The 16,636-nt window shown below is 44.1% G+C and overlaps 2 protein-coding genes and 1 long non-coding RNA gene across 5 annotated transcripts in view; 1 reads left to right on the forward strand and 2 right to left on the reverse strand.

The window, feature by feature from the left end:
- Positions 1–978: 978 nt before the first annotated feature.
- Positions 979–9,312, forward strand: LOC106962665 (galectin-9). 2 transcript variants are annotated; one of them, XM_015057218.1, is made up of 8 exons: positions 979–1,250; positions 4,283–4,371; positions 4,706–4,910; positions 6,654–6,773; positions 6,871–6,990; positions 7,085–7,173; positions 8,488–8,644; positions 9,021–9,312. In XM_015057218.1, exons 1-8 carry the CDS (start codon positions 1,218–1,220, stop codon positions 9,165–9,167), a joined length of 960 nt encoding a protein of 319 aa, XP_014912704.1. In that variant the 5' UTR covers positions 979–1,217; the 3' UTR covers positions 9,168–9,312. The 2 variants fall into 2 exon arrangements, with proteins under 2 accessions (XP_014912704.1, XP_014912705.1); XM_015057219.1 differs by having other exon boundaries at positions 990–1,250; positions 6,883–6,990.
- Positions 6,338–6,647, reverse strand: LOC106962666 (uncharacterized). Its single transcript, XR_001428028.1, has 2 exons — positions 6,557–6,647; positions 6,338–6,471 (listed from the first exon to the last, which is right to left on the reverse strand). It is a non-coding gene; the product is annotated as an uncharacterized LOC106962666 (long non-coding RNA).
- Positions 9,313–9,891: 579 nt separating the features above from the next.
- The window catches only part of LOC106962664 (arf-GAP with coiled-coil, ANK repeat and PH domain-containing protein 3), a 12,179-nt gene continuing 5,434 nt past the window's right edge, over positions 9,892–16,636 (reverse strand). For both annotated transcript variants that reach the window (XM_015057217.1, XM_015057216.1), the window contains 12 exons: positions 15,980–16,083; positions 15,524–15,575; positions 14,184–14,284; positions 13,751–14,041; positions 13,606–13,675; positions 13,328–13,422; positions 13,179–13,255; positions 12,438–12,577; positions 12,248–12,357; positions 12,060–12,170; positions 10,634–10,695; positions 9,892–10,433 (listed from right to left, as the gene is read on the reverse strand). In XM_015057217.1, coding sequence (XP_014912703.1) covers positions 10,285–10,433; positions 10,634–10,695; positions 12,060–12,170; positions 12,248–12,357; positions 12,438–12,577; positions 13,179–13,255; positions 13,328–13,422; positions 13,606–13,675; positions 13,751–14,041; positions 14,184–14,284; positions 15,524–15,575; positions 15,980–16,083 — 1,362 coding nt within the window. In that variant the 3' untranslated portion in view covers positions 9,892–10,284. The remainder of the gene's footprint in view (positions 10,434–10,633; positions 10,696–12,059; positions 12,171–12,247; positions 12,358–12,437; positions 12,578–13,178; positions 13,256–13,327; positions 13,423–13,605; positions 13,676–13,750; positions 14,042–14,183; positions 14,285–15,523; positions 15,576–15,979; positions 16,084–16,636) is intronic.

Genomic DNA, 16,636 nt, shown 5'->3' on the forward strand with positions numbered 1-16,636 from the left:
ATACTCCACAAAACTACAAAAATACTTTTCAAATTAAAGCGTTTTTTACAGTTTCAGAAAATTTATTTTAAAAACATTAAACTTTAAGGCCCCAATTTAGTTCCCTATATCTTGGTAAACAGTAGCCAGATGGTTCTAAAGGTTTCTGAGTTACGACATAATAAAGACATTATGGTTTTATTGACAGCTGTGGAAACCCGGTACCAGGTCCGTTTACCTGCTGGTTCTGTGAATAATAAGACGTTTAGGAAATATTCTGCTCAAGTGAAAAATACATAAAAAACTTGAATAATTTGGTTTCACATCCCGAAACGTTGTTGCAGCAGCTTCAGGTACAGACTAATCTGTGGCCTTCCTCTGTCAGATTCACTCCAGAACTTTTATTTTCCCACCCAGACATGAATCTGGACCTGGACTCCTGGGAACTAAAATCCTTCTTCATCTGCAGTTTTCTGTCAGAAAACTAAGTAAGGAAGTGACTGCAGTTTCATACGTTCTGCTTTATTTCAGTCATTTTATGGAAAGTTGATTTATTCTGATCAGATAATCATTTCATCAGATCCTCTTATGAGACAAACTTACAAAAATCTGTTATCTGCAGAACAGGAAACATCAGAGAATTAAAAAACACTATTTCCTTTCAAAATGCCTGAAATGTTACTTTTATTTTTTCAATCTAGATTCTGTGTCTCGTGGGTTATATGAATATTTCATTGTTTTGTCAATTGGGTTACAATAACTGGTATGATTGTAACCCGATTTATGTTTTCGCATCCACCTGAATAATATGTAGTTGCGCCACTGGCGAACAGTCATGATGCTGCCACCACCGTGTTTCACAGTAACGAGGCCCGGTGTTGGTTAGCTGTGGTAAATGCAGCAAACCAACCTTTTGGCCTCTTCTGATCGGACCGACAGATTTTCTCCTAAGTTGTGAATATTTCAAGTGAAACTGGATCTGCAGGGGAATAAATCCTGGTTTCCGGTGTTTATCGGCTCCCCCTCTCTGGGGCCAGACTGGGAGCGCTCCTGGTTCCAGATAGTAGTCCATCCAGAACCGACCCCCGGTTCTGCAGAAACCCCTCCCACTGCTGGGAAACCGAAACCATCCAGAGAGCTTAAAAAGCCGCTGCATCCTAAACTCCTCCATTTTAACTCAAAGTTCGCGGAAGGACATTTTGTGCTCCCACAGCTCGGTTCTGGTGTCGGTTCTGCTCATGGCTTTCAACCAGTCTCCGTTCTACAACCCGGTGAGTAAAGTTTTATTCTCATCGCTTCATGTTTCCGTTATGAAGGCGAAGCCCGTCGTTTCCTGCTCCGACAATCAGCTTGACGACGCTTCATGAAAAGTGAAGCAGGTTCATCCCAGATGTTTCACGTTTCCCTGAATGCAGATGTTTGTGTGACATTTCCCTCCAGCTGCGGTGAAGCTGCTCAGATTATTCTGACCCAAACTGTAAAGTCTGAAGCTCCGGTTTCCTGATTCTGACCTCTGGCTGAATTCTTCAGCTCCTCATGTGAAACATGTGAAACAATGTTTCTATTCTGTCTCCTTCTGATGCTCACGGAGCGATGGGCTGCATGAACTTTACTAAAAAAACTAAGAAAACCTTCAGTAAGAAAAGAAGGGAAAAAAAGATTTTTTAAAAAGTCGACGAGGACTGAGGAACAAATCAGATCATCTGAAGTTATTTAAAAATTATGACAGAGGAAAAAAAATATTAAGTTTGTGTCAAATTCTGGTATTTTAAGGAGTAAAACGAAAATAGCAATGAATAATGTGACATCAGTGAGAACAGGGTCTTTATCTTCATCAGATGGAACAAAAGGACAAAGCTGCTTTAAAAACAAGAGGGCTCACTCCAACATAAACTCTGGGACTGTTTAACGTGCAGATTTAAATATGGAAACAATAAACACAAGCCTTTTATTGTTTGCTTCTTTGTGCTTATTTACAGTTTTATAATATATTAAATATTGATTTTATGACCAAAAGAAATCAAATTAGAGAACAGATAATGTGGTTTTCAAAGCAAATTAAGTTTTATAAAGTATAAATCGTCTCATACTTTCATCATAAAATTTTCCTGAGTAAGGAAAAGATTTCCGCAGTTTGTTGTTTGTTGGAGTGACGGGATCAAGAACCTTATCTGAAGCTACAGAAACAGACAGGAAGTGATGAAAATCACAGGAAGTCGAGAGGCAGGCGTCAAAAGACGAAGATCAATAACAGGAAGGAGATTAAACCGAAAGAAAAGATCCAGAAAAACTGCTGAAAATATTAAAATATGAGATAAATAAACCAGTTTGGGTCAGAACCGGGCCTGAAACACACCTGAAACTATTTGGTCTCTAATACGTTCGGCACATTAATGAGTTTCACTTATTTAAAGGAGAAAACCAAAAATAAAACATCCCCAACCAGAAAAACGCTGCTGGTGGTTCCCCTTCCAGCAAACTTTCTGCAGGATCATTTCTGTAAAATTCAACATGAAATACTTTTTATTTTTTACAGTTTGGTTTCTCTGCAGTCATCAAGAAAGAGTCAATTTCCTGAAATCTGCAAATGCAAATGAGCCTCAGTTTTACCAGGAATACACGCTGGAGTTTTGCTTCATCAAATTCTAATTAATTATATCCTGTTAGAAGAAAAAAATAGAATATAAATATCTTATTGTCCCACAGAGAGGAACAAAATGACAGGAAGCTAAAGGATTCACACAAAGATAAAAATGTTAAATACACAAAAATAGAATAAAGAACAACATACTGGACAAAATGACCACATGAATCCTGTAAGTTATCTGATCCAAAACAGCGGATCAGATTAGATTCACCTGCTTGGTGAAAACTCAGGATAATCACTGAAATGTACAAAATGAGAATTAAAAACAACAGTAATAAAACTTTGCAGCAGGGTGTGAATACTTTCTGGGTTTGAATGTTTTGGAGTAACGGCTGCTGGAGGAAGGATCTGCGTTAACGCTGCTTTATGCACCGTGGATGCAGCAGAACGGCACTGAATGAATGTTAATGTCAGTGAATTTACTTTAGTAAAATCTACCAAAAACATTCACAAAGGACTCAGAAAACAGTAAATTTCATCCTGAGTTTCTCTTGCCGCCTGCTCTGTGGTCTTCTCTTTACTGAGATGTTTTTAAAAATGTTTTTTCACTACGGAAGTTCATTTCTGCCATAAAAGAAAAACTACAAGCCCAGCCAGAAGTCAACAAGTTTTAAAGTCATAATTATGAGAATAAAAGACATAATTCACAAAATAAGTTGTAATTACGACTTTTTATCTCATAATTACAACATTAAAACCAATTCTGACTCATTTTTGTAATCATCATTTTTGTAGCTAAAGTTTTGTGTAATTAAATGTGCCAAATGCTGATTAAATTCATTTTCAAAGTTGCTAAACAAACATGGCGCTAGGTGTTAAAACTACAAACCGCAGCCTGAAAAACAATCCAACCAAAGGAAGTGAATGAGATGCAGCTCACTTTGTTTTGTAGCTTCATACTGAAAAAATCTATTTAATTCAGTTTATTTCTATTCCATCAATTCACAACACATGTCGTCTCAAGGTCATTTCCCCAAAACATTACTTGAATCTGATCATCCATCCCAGTTATCAATCAATACATAAAATTGAGTTAATTATTCAAATTAGTTTCCAGGAAGGAATCAGCCAATCAGAACGCAGAGAGAAAGTAACTGAAAACATGAAGCTAACAGTTAGAATACCAGCAAGTAAAGCAAACTGGAGAGCAGTAGGAGAAGAAAGTGAGTAAAGGTGGAGAATTATTCCTCAGCCTGTAGCACCATGACTACAGAGATGACTCCAGATAACCCCAAGCAGACAGAACCGGGTTTCCACACAGAAACAAGAACAAAAGAGTTAAAATTTGACTGAAGTTAATAAATGAAACAAACGGCAGCAACGTTGAACTTCCTGCCAGTTCATTTTGCCCTGAAGTGAATCGAAGCAGGCGAGTAACTACGGAGCGACTGTCAGTCGTTTACCGCTCAGTTGCTGCTGCGCATTTCAGCCAACGGAGATTCAAACGGATAAAAACGGATGAAAACATGCTGCAGCAGCTGGATGTCTGAGATTTGTAACGGAAAGCTCAGTTTCCTGCCAGTTATTATCAAGGAGTCAGTACAGAGCAGCTGCAGCAGGCTGATAGAGAGAAGTCAGTTCCCACAGTGACCTTTGACCTTTGTTCTTTCCACTGTAAGCTAAATGTTCTGCTCTGCGTGTTGATCTGTGCTCTAGCCAATCCCTTTCACCGGATCCATCCACGGCGGCCTGCAGGAGGGGAAGTCCATCATCATCAGCGGACGCGTCATTCCAGGCGTGGACAGGTCCGTCCGTCCACCGATTAAATTAGCCAAATTAGCAAGTTTGTTGTTACATTTGCAACTTTTCAGACCCCTCTAATGACTTCCTTAAAAAAGCAAGTAGTTCTATTATAGACTATAATGGTAACGAGCAGAAGCACCGATCTCTCTCCAGTGATGTCAGCTCACCAGGGCGGCCATCTTGTCCAACAAGCATGTTTGAGGATTTGTAATTTCTTATAAAAGAAACTGAGAACAGTTTTTTTTAATTAAAATTGGCCAACATAACGTCTTCAGAGTGTGTTTACATCAGCCCAACGGAGCTGGTTTTACTGGTCTGAACTGGTCTGTGTTCCAGGTTCCATGTGAACCTCCAGTGCGGCTCCAGGAGCGGGGCGGACATCGCCTTCCACTTCAACCCGCGCTACGACGGCCATCCCTACGTCGTCACCAACAGCTTCCAGTACGGCAACTGGGGCTCCGAGGAGAGGAAGCAGCACGCGCCGCTGCCCGCCGGCAGCAACTTCACCCTGCAGATCACCGTCACCCGGGACTTCTACCAGGTCCGGCACCGCACCCGGCCAGAACCCGGCCAGAACACCACCAGAACCTGACCAGAACCACCTCCAACTCAGTCTTGAGTTTTGGTTTGTGGAGAGCTCGCTTCTCAAAGAGTCGACACAAAATGTCTCCCTTAAAAATGCTGAGTCACTGGTTGCTATGGTGATTCCCTCCACTTTCCGGAGCGAGCGGGGGAGGGGAGCCCACAGTCAGCAGCTGCGTTTCCATTACAAACATCTGCAAAGTTTTGTCTATGTTCTGCTAATGTCTACAAAACATATTTTCACAATTATGTTAAATTTTAACTAATTAAAAATTAAGGCAGTGACAGATGCAAACAATTAGAAAAGATAATTGAGTGCTCATTATCCATCAGCCAATCAGAGGAGACATTGGAGCAACGAGTCCATTTCTACTAAAAACTGAAAACCGCCTTTGGTAAAAAACTTTGTTGAAAAATGTGTTTTCAAATATTTTGTGTTTCCAGTAAGTAATAAATGTATACTTGTAATTTCAATTTGCATAATTCTGTGGTCAATGGAAACGCAGCTACTGTGTGAACGGTGTGAAATATTTCTAAACTTTGAGATTCAGAACGTCCTGATGAAAAGCCACACTGTCTGCACAACTTTTAGGCAGATTAGTGTTTCACCACATCATTTTTAGGCGAATTTCCTAACTACAACCTGCATAAACTTAAATACATCTTGTATTTAATGATAGCTGGTGATCTTTATCTGTGTGATTCTAAGAGGCCAACACAAATATCAATATGTATCGATGTATAATAATTATCCAGCTTTTTTCTTTAGTCAAAAAGGGCCAAAAAACATTTAACATTTAAATTACTTCTCAGAGCAACGCAGCACTTTTAAAACTGCTCAGATATCAGCTCATGATCTCAGAACCACCAAACGTTTTCCTGCAGGTAGACAACCAGTTCGCAAGAAACGTGTTGAGAAAGAAATATGTAACTGAACTGCCAAGAATCTGATGAGAATGAGGCGTGAAGCAAGCAGGGAGCTAACGGAAAGCTAGCAGGGAGCTAAGGGAAAGCTAAGAGGATGCTAACGGGAAGCCACTATCTTCTAGTGCTGCAGGTTAGCTGGACTAGCTAGCAGTACCAGATGTTCTGAGATCGGACCCGAGGGAGAACCGGGCTGAAACCCAACCAGAACTGAACATCAGCTGAAGCGTTCAGACTGAACTGAAAAACTTTGTTCAAGAAGTGGAAAACAGGAAAAGTCTGGATCTTTCAAAAAGATAATGATATGCGAATATTTGGAGGTAGAAACTGGATCCTGTGAGGACGAGACTCAACCTGAAAAAAACCTCAAACTTAAACTGTGTGAAAACTGTTAGAGGGATCAAAATGGTAAGTGGGTCAGGTAAAGTTCAGCCTGCAGTGAGTCATTTAATCACTGAATGAAGGTTCTGGCATTAAGTATTACTGAGCTGCTGAGGTCCAAACATCTGGTTTCACTCACTGCCGTCCCATTAACATTCAGAGTGAAGCGTTGCTCACAGGTTCTCAGGAACTTCATTATAATCATGTTTCCATCACTGTAGGAGGAATAAATAAAAGTAAAACAAAGAAAGTTTGGATTAAAATAATTAAAGTCATTTTATGTAGATCGAAGCTGCTTACTTTTTCTGTTTTCTCCAGACTGGAGGTAATCGAAGGTAAAGAGCTGAAGAGTTTGAAGGATTGCTAGTAATGAAAGTGAACTGCTGTTTCCCTGCAGGTGAGCGTGAACGGCAGCCACTTCATGGACTACAGGCATCGCATCCCGTTCCAGCAGGTTGACACCATTACAGTCGGTGGAAGAGTGGAAATTTCCTCCATTTCCTTCTCCACTCCAGTGGTGAGCAAAAAACATGTTGCGTTCAAGGAGCGTGGGAGTTTGAGGTTGATAATGAAGCTGTCCTGTAGAGAAATCTTCCTGTGACTGAAGCAAACAGTTTGCTGTGCAGCCGTTTCCGCAGCAGGCTTTCCCGAGCCAATCCGCCTTCCCGTCCTACCCCGGCTTCCCCCCCCAGCCAGGATTCCCAGCTCAGCCTGGATTTCCTCCTGCAGCGCCTGTGAGTTCAGATAAAACATGAACCTCCTCAGTCAACGTTATAGCTCTGAGATTTGAGTTTTGTCACTGGTAGTTTCTTCTCCTTCTCTCCGCAGGTTGTTCCGTACAAGAACTTCATCAGCAGCGGACTCCAGCCCGGCAGGACCATCACCATCCAGGGCGTCGTCCAGCCCAGCGCCACCAGGTGAAACCAAACCTTCATCATGTCACGTCCACCGCTGGAAACCGCTAACTGAAAAGCTACATGCGCTAACTATGTGCTAAAGCGCAATACCAACACAGAATTTAGCAGATCCTAATGCTAATGATAAAGTGCTATGCTAACATGGTATTCAGGAAAAGTTAAAACACAATACTAATATGATATTTAGTTAAAGCTAATGCTAAAGTGCTATACCAACACAATATTTAGCAGATGCTAATGCCAAAGCACTGTACCAACAAGGTACTTAGCAAAAGCTAATAGTAAACGCTATAGCATCGCCACAATATGTAGCTGAAGCTAAAGCTTACGCACAATCCCAACAGGGTATTTATCGAAAGCTGACAGGCTAAGTAGCAGAAGTTAATACTGAACTGATAGACCAGCACAATATTTCACAAAAGCCAATGCTGAAATGTGATACCAACATGGTAATCAGCACAAGCTAACGCTAAAGCGCTATACGAACACAATCTAGAAAACTTAATTTACGGGAAGCTACGTTTCCTAAACGCTTTCGAAGATGCTAAAGGACTACATGAAAAGTCAGCTCCATTATTAGTGGATTAGCAGAAGTGTCCACCTCTGTTACCGTCTTACATCAAATACTGAAACAGCCGGAGCTTAACGAGGATTAATCAGCTTGTAGAGAACACAGAGAGAATAACATCCAATAAAACCCATAAATATCAACCAGGAGTCTGAGTCCTGCTGCTGTTCCTCCAAACGTTCCTCAAACACGACATGTGGACTCATCAGTCCCTCAGTCCATCTCAGGAAAACCTGTTTCTATCACAGTTGGACTTTCAGGATTTAAAAATATTGACTAATTCAGGAAAAAACATTGACCAGATAGGAAAAGAGCTGGCATCCAGTGTTCGCTGAAACCGGAGCAGAACATCTGGGTGGTGCGGCAGGAAGTTCAGCAGGTCTGTCATGAGACAATGATTTGATCTGAAGTCAGCAGAAACGATGACCCGATGAACCTGAACAGAAACAGAGACCAGTTCTGGTAAGGTCATGGCTTCCTGGGTCCGCTGAGGGACCTTGGTCCGGACAACTTCCTGTTTCACTCCAGGAGTCACTCTGGTTTGATCAGGTCATGAAGTCGGTTCATGTTTGGACTCAGAACCTCGTGAACCTCCCTCCATCCATCCATCCGTTGGTATCCTCAGTGCACAAAGTAGCGTTATCGTAGCTCCTTCCCTTACGAGGTGCAGTAAATAAATCCGATGTTCATCATTCAATTAGACTCAGATTTTCCACTAAAGTTTCAAACTTCTGTTTTCCTCTCAGGTTCCACATGAACCTCACCCACCAGTCTGGCATCGCTCTACATTACAATCCACGATTCAACGAGAACGTTGTGGTCCGAAACACCAAGCAGTGGGACAAGTGGGGCTCTGAGGAGCGCGGCGGCGGCATGCCCTTCCATCGAGGACAGTCTTTCACGGTACGACGGCTCTAGAAGCGTCTTCAAACCTATGTGAACCCATTCTGAACAGCGCATGTGTACTGGGATCAATGGTGTGGAATTCAGTGTTCGCTGCGGCAGGCGTTACTTTCTAACGTCACAATCTCTCTGCTGCTTTTTCCATATCTATGGATCAACTGACCATCTGGGAATAAAATTTTAATGCTTTAAGGGTGATCATCAACTGAATTACTACAAATTAGGTCATGCTGCCAGTTTCAATCATGTTCCTAATTCATGGATAATCAACGGGAAAGACTTAAAAAGCGACCAACTTAAAAACATCTATTTGTCCAATAAAGTCTTATCTTTGATTATTTCTGTTAAAGTTAAATGTGACCTTTGCCTCTTGCAGCTGACCGTTATCTGTGAGAACAACTTGTTCCGTCTGGTGGTGAACTGGATGCAGGCCCACACCTACAAACACCGCTTCTCTCCGCTGCAGAACATCAACGGCCTGGAGATCGAAGGAGACATCCAGCTGACCTCCGTCATCGTTTAGGTTCTGATCTAGAGGAGCCAACAGCCATAAAACGCTGGAACCTGCTGGCGTTAAAGAAGCATGCTGTGGAATTCACTGCCATCTAGTGGTCAAGATGTAGATGGCAGCCAACACACGCAGACCAATAAAACGTCATGGTTCACTGTGTTGGTGTTTTTTTTGTACTGAATGAAGATACAGTGGATTTTGTCATTCTGGTGCCTTAAAGAAAAGACGGCTGCCTCTCTGATCCCCCTTTATTATGTAACCTGTTTTGTTTTATTGTTTTTTTTACCCATAAGGCAGCGGTGGGTGTTTGCTGCAGTAATCGGGACTTCCATGTTTCTGCCAGCTCATATATTGAGATGATTTTCTGGATAAATAGCAGCTTTTCTGCTCCTGCAGGTCACTCATGAGCTTCTCTCCAGAAAGTTTAATAACTGAAGATTTTATCACGTAAAACTAAATCCTTAAGAAACACAGTGTTCAACATGTAATAAATATCCTGGACGGGAAGAGCAAACTTCTCATTTAGTGGTTAAGCTAACTTTGAAAGCATTAGCACATAGCATTAGCACACAAGCTAGCTTTTCCTGGATAAATTCTAAATTGTTAAATTAACTGGTTGATGATGAGTTCAATGTCTGTAAAAGTGTCAGAGTGAGACCTCATGTGTTTTCTGCAGCTTGATTATGAAAGTGAAGCGGTTCTGATCCGAGGCGGGAAGGAAACAGAGGAACAGAAACAGCTTCTGGACCCGTTCAGAACCGGTTCTGACTTTATTCACCAGGAAATGTTTCTGACATTCTAGATTCTCATGATTAACAACAAGATGAACAATCGGGTTAGTGTTGATCTCCTTCCAGAACCAGAACCTCCTGGCTGAACCGGGTCGGTCGGGTCCCTCTGACCAACAGAACCTCAGCGTGAATCCTCCAGGCCGGTTCTGGTTCTGGTGAAATGATCTGAACTGTTTACAGTGATAAAAGCCTGTCTGCTAAAGAAACAGAGAACCGGGTCGCTCCGGATCAGAACCGGGTTGCTCCGGATCAGAACTGACAGCTGAACTCTCTGATAATCTTCATCCTAGCTGGTTTGGTCCAAAGTCTCTAAAACGTTGCCATGGTAACCTGGAGGGTCAGTAACGGCTGCTCTTATCCCCCCCTCCTTCATCCTCCTCCTCTTCCTCGCCTCCTCGGCCGAACTGCCTCCTGCTGAGCCTCTCCGGGTCGTTGGACGCCATGTTGCTGAAATCCCTGAAGATGTCCTGGAACGTCTCGTCGTCACCTGGGAGACACACCAGGGACGCTGCTTAACGAGAAGATGAGCTAACGAGGCACTTAGTGAAGCAATAACTAGTGAATTAAGTTGATCAGGCAATTATGTGACAAAATTACTTCACGAGGAGATTATGTAATAACACAATTAGTTAATATCAATTAAGAAGGAAATGAGTTAACGAGCTTCTCCTTAATGAGGCGACTGACCTGTGGTGCTGAAGACTCCCTCTGAATCTCTCATCTCCTCGTTCATCCGGGCCATTCGCAGCCTGAAACACATCCAGCTCAGACCCATCAGAACCGACCCCAGTTTAAGTGTGTGTATCCCTTTAAGAGCTCAGGAATCAGGCGTTCTGTGATTGGTTCTTGTAGTTTGTAGCTGCCAGTAGCAGAAGAAATGTTTCTCATACTGAGTTTAAATTCAGGAGGCTGTTCAATCTGCAGCAGAAATACGGACGTTTGGACATTTTAGAATCGGTGACGTGAGATTCACAGTGAGGCCCTGATTTAATCATCAGATTTACAAATACAGACGCTCTGCATGTTACTGGTTACATATAGAGATTTCGCGCATGCAGACAACGCTGGAGGGCAGAAAGACTTTCACATGCCACCCACAGCCGCGCTGCCGCCGTGGAGTAATTCCTTTAACTCTGTGAAACTTGGAAATGAAGGTGTAATTAATGAATTAATGCTCCACAGCAAAGGGAAAAACCAGAGTACAACTCAAAGCCACTTCTTCTCTGTATCAGCCAACCTACACTCGGACTCGTTACCATAGCAACTGACAACAACGCCACGTTGTTTCAGGATTCAACACCAAAAAAACATTCAAATATTTCCAAGGTCAGAACATTCAGTCCGCTGCAGTAGAATGGTTTAGACTTAATGTTGATTTTATGATTATGAATATAGCTGCTATTAGCTAATCTAACAACAGTCTGTGATTTATGTTTCTTTTCTGGATTCTTTACGTCATATGAAAAAGTCCAGGATCCTCCATTAAGCCATTTCAGTTTGATATATCCAATAACTGATGGACACACTGATATTTCAGTATTGAAATGAGAATTATTGGACTAACAGAAAATGGGCAAAACGCCTCAAAACTAAATTTGACAGGTGCAGAAATTTGGGCACCCTCACCATTTTATTGATTTGAATACTGAAATACATATCATATCAAGCATGAGGTATTTAAGGTGGCCAACTGCCACTTGTGCTCCAATCTGAATCTCCTCTGAAGAGCGGCATCATGGGGACCTCAAAACGACTCGAATGGTCTGAAACAAACTTGTTCAACATAATTGTTCTTTTGTTTCACACAAAGTACATTATATATAAGCTAAATTATGGAAAATCAGGTCATATATGAAATGTTTTTTAGCCATTTTATTGGAGGAGGAACATGATCCCATCGTAGGGCAGCCAGTGTGAATGGTGACGTGCTGCCCCCTGCTGGACAAAACAGAAATGACCACCAGCTTCTCTTCATTCATTCATTCATTCATTCATTCATTCAGAAGTTCCTCCATGTCTGGCAGCAGCCAGGATTACAGAGCAGAACCGACGGACTGAGTCACAAACCAGAACACACTGAGATCCAGAATCTGAAAATGAAAGTGAGACTCACAGAGTGACGATGTCAGCATTGGTGGTTTCCATGGCGATAGCCAGCGGGTCCTGCCCCTTCTCGTCCACAGCGTACTGATTGGCTCCTCTCTTCAGCAGCAGACACACCTGACTGTGTGGACCAATCAGAGCGAGGCGTGTTGGCCATGAAGTGTGTGTGTCAGTGTCAGTGTGTATCAGTGCAGTTACCCCGTGTGTCCAGCGGTGGCAGCAGCGTGCAGCGCGCCACGCCCCCTTAGGTCTCGGCGGTTGACGTTGGCTCCGTTCTGCAGCAGGAACTCGCAGGCCAGCAGCGACCCCTGATGGCGGCAGAGAGAATCGCAGCGTCAGAGTCAAAATTAGGATCGGATGGACAGAAGAACGTCGGAACGTCGCTCACTCCAATCGCCGCTCCGATCAGTGCCGTCCGCCCCTCCTCCTCTTTGACGCCGCCGTTGACCTCCGCCCCTTCCGCCAGAGCCGTCGCCATGGAAACAAGGTCTCCGGCCACGGAGGCCTGGTAGAGTCGGAGCCCCGCCCCTTTTTGAGGCGATGCAGCAGAATGACAGGGAAACATTAGCGATGTGCTGATTCACTCTTTTCACTTCCATTATCTGAAGTTAAATATCGTCCAAAACCGGAAAACAAACATTTTTATTATTTTCAAACAAAGACAGAAATATATTGAATTATGCATTTATTTGACAACTCCTCCACGGCTGAGATAAATATTTTATTTTTCTAAAGGATTTGAACTCTGGCAGCCTGACAAGACGCCACTCAGAGCACAAAGCATAGAGTTAGACTGAATAGATCCGTCCTCACTGGACACAATGTCACCGACACTCAATGCAAAAAGTCTGACCAGCTGAATCCGAGGCTTTTTGTCTGACATGTTGTCAACTAAAGCAGGAAAGTCTCTAAGTTGTAACCGTGACCCAGTGGGCCGTCGGTCCAACAGCAACTCATTTTTAGAGCTTCACTGAGGCTTCATGTAGATATCTGCCGATCACCAAAACTCAGGAAATCGATAAATCGGAGCACCTCCACAGATGTTAATATCGGATCGGTTTCTCTCTAGTAACCATGGGAACCAAACGTCTCCGGATGGGACGGATACTTCAGGGACAGTGGGACGTACCGGCTCCGCCTGCAGGGCGGCGCTGGACGAACCTCTTCTCCACGTATTTGTCCCGGATCCACGCCTCCCGCTCCGACCTGCGGCACAGAGTAGCAGCTCGGATCAGAACCGGCAGAAACGGCACCGACTCTGCAGCAGAACCGGCTCACCTGGGGCTGTCGGGTCGGGGCTTGACCCGGCCTTCCTCAGAACACCTGGCCTCGTAGATGCCGTTCACCACGTCGTTCCCCAGAACGCACAGCAGCTGCAAAACAGGAAGTTCCTGGAGGGTCGTTCATGTTTCTCTGTGTGGGCGGCTTACGGCTCCGACGAAAACGGTTTCAACATAACAACGTCGCTCTGCGCCATCAGGACTGCCAAGTTTAGCATCCAGAAAATTCACTGGTGATTTTCTCTGAGTATTGCCGCCTTTGGCAGCTTTCCGTACCTTCAGCTGCTCCGCCTCCCAGGAGTCCAGGGTCAGGGACCGCACCTTGGACAGGTGGACGCCCAGGCTCCTGGGACACAGAGAGACAGACACTCAGAACCGCCAAAAGAACCCGGCTCCGTCAGAACCCAGCGCTCCGGCTCACCTGTGGATCCCGGAGCACTCGATGCACACGGTGGCTCCCAGATTGACGGCGGCCCAGCGCGGCTCCGGCTCGCCGCAGTCGCAGCACCGCTGGTTCCCGGGGCCCCCGAGGGCCACGCCCAGTGCCGCCGGCCTCTGGGGGGGCGTGGCCGGCAGGGGGGCGGGGTCTCCGGCGCCAGGTAGGGTGAAGCGGGCGTCGCCACGCTCCCGGTATGCCAGGTCGATGCTGCCCTGCAGAGCGGCGAGCCAGGCCTGCTGCAGCGGCTCTGAGTCGGCCTGCAGGGCGCAGCACCTGGTGCCCGCACAAACAAACACACACACACACACACACACACACACACACACACACACACACACACACACACACACACACACAGTGCATGAGCGGCGCTTACCGCACCGTGCTGCGGCAGCAGGCGCAGGCGGCCTCTTACTTCTGGACGGACAGCAGCTCGAAGCAGAAGCGGCGGTCCAGATGCTCGGCCGGCTTCACGGCGCACAGCCGGAGGTCCTCAAACAGGACGGCAGCATCATCCTGAGGAGACACATGTGACATCATCAGTGACATCACCAACAACAGTCACCATGACTCTGAAACATTCTTCCTGTTGCCATGGTAACATCCAATTAGTCCAGTTTAAAAGTGTAAAACATTTCAGAAACAAGGAAGTTTAAAATGTTTTACATCATTAAAACTCAAACATTTAATTCTGTCAAATGTCATCAATTCATAGAGCAAATACACCTCAAATATGTTGATCAATAATCCATATATTATAAATCAAAGTCAATTCTAACCAAGTGGGTTGCTTGCCTTGATTTAAAGGGGCAGTACTCCGTGTTTTCCAACCACTTAGAGACATTTTATAGAATAATCTACTAACTATGTTACCTTCAGTTCTTATAAAAACACTGTTTATATCAAATATAACTTAAAAGAAATTTACTTCCTGATTTAATGCCTTGAAATTGGGCCTCTGTCTCTTTAAGAAGCTCCTGCTCTTCCTGAAGCTCCGCCTCCAGGAAGTCGTCCCAACATGGCTCCTCTATTAACCCTTTAATGTTTTTACCAGCGTTGCTCTGAGCAGCAGCTCCTATAAGGAGCTCAGCAGCTGGTTGCTAACTGCTGCTGGCTGAGTGTGGGAGGAGCTGCACCTCGAAGGCGGGGCTACGTCCACCCAGGTGTTTTGCACAGCTGAATGGTTGCCATGGAGATTAATGGCTGACTTTGTAACGGTCTAAATGCGTCTCTGAAGGTTCCTCAGGTTTCCAGCTGTAATAACTGCAGCTGCTCGGACTCTGGATGTAGAACCACCTCCGGTTCTGAATGAAACTCCAGAACCCAGATCCCATCAGAACCCAAACCTTAATGTGTCAGAGAACAGACTCACCACGGAGCCGCCGCTCGCTGCCTTAACGCGCCGTCTTCCTGGAACAGCAGCGGGTCACATGACCGACAGAGAGCCGCCGGATTGGCTGAACGATTTCACAGAATCTCCTGATTTAGCTGAACATTTATGATTGGAGGATCTAAACTCTGGATTTGAAACAAGCGGATTCTGGATTTCTGGAGGTGAGTGAATCAGCAGCAGCAGTTTACGGATCAGAACATTTTCCAGGAATCATGAGCAGATCAGATTTTCAGTTTGATCAGCTTCATTCGGTCAAAGTTTCTGAATCATAAATAATGTAAAGGAAATGAAACTGAGGATGACTTTAGAAAGGAATCAGCAGATGATCTGCTGGAGGTGAGCGATTCCTGGGAGGATCTTACCTTGTGGGACTTCCTGTAGATCAGCTGATTGTCTCTGATGGAGAACCAGCACCTGAAGCAGGGGAAACATCCCAGAGGGCCTCAGCAACTGTGGCACAAATTTACCTTCACACTAAATGTTTAGTTAGTTTAGCTAGCAAACTAAAAACTAAATAAACATTTTACATAAATACATATTTATGCCTAACGCATTTAGGCTTTGATAGCAAATATTTAGCTAAATATTTAGCTTCTTAAAGCTAAATAATTTTCTGATATTTAGTTTGATGATCATTTAGCTTCCTAAACAAATATTTAGCTTCACTCTAAATATTTAGTTGACAAACTAAATATTTAGAGTTTTAAACTAAATAACATGATGAAAATATGACGGTGAAAGATGAACCCCCGTGTTTCCTCTTATGAAATTACTGGTGTTAATTTTGACTTTCCAAACGGCGCCCCCTGTCTCCGTACCTCTTCCAGGTCTTGGATTTCCTCCTGGAGCGTTTGAACAGGTAACCCTGGATGATGTCGCCGCTGTCGGGACACGAGCTGACCATCGGCTCGCCCGAAGCGTCCTGAGGAAACATCGACAGCATCACTTCCTGCTGACCTTCACATCTTAAAAGTAAACGGAGAAGCTGTGGGAACGCAGCGCCGGATGCAGAGATCTCATTTTGTGGCGCTAATGTAAAAATATTTGCAATATATTTTCCTCATTAAACCGCAGATGGAAACATACCGGCTACATCTCCATCTGACTTTCATGCAACTTTTGAGTGAACATTTAAAATCTCACAAAAACATTATAAAAAAAGAAAATATGAATTAGTCGTGTTTCCAAGTATTTGGCCAATCAGAGTGTGATGTCATCAAATGTTGATGCTACACATGGCTGTAACAAACAGGAAGTAGCAGTTGCTAACAGGACATAGCGAATGCTAACAGGAAGTAGTGGATGCTAACTAGCACGGAGCGCAGAGAGCCGTCCCTTCGCAGCTGGAGGTTTCTGTGAGCTTGGTGCCTCTGGTAAGGCGCAGACCCACCAGTGGATGGGAACGTTCGCTATGTCAGAAAAATGAGGAAGTTATTTTGAATATCGACTTTCCATTAATCTTTTCTGATGCAAAT

The sequence above is a fragment of the Poecilia latipinna genome, unplaced genomic scaffold, assembly GCF_001443285.1.
Source record: "Poecilia latipinna isolate Pla-1442-1.1 unplaced genomic scaffold, P_latipinna-1.0 Scaffold1444, whole genome shotgun sequence".
NCBI lineage: Eukaryota > Metazoa > Chordata > Actinopteri > Cyprinodontiformes > Poeciliidae > Poecilia > Poecilia latipinna.

Coding starts and splice junctions, on each gene's coding strand:
- LOC106962665 (XM_015057218.1), top strand. CDS start 1,218: ATGGCTTTCAACCAGTCTCCGTTCTACAACCCG. Junction 4,372..4,705: donor GTCATTCCAGGCGTGGACAG/GTCCGTCCGTCC, acceptor TCTGTGTTCCAG/GTTCCATGTGAACCTCCAGT. Junction 7,174..8,487: donor GTCCAGCCCAGCGCCACCAG/GTGAAACCAAAC, acceptor TTTTCCTCTCAG/GTTCCACATGAACCTCACCC.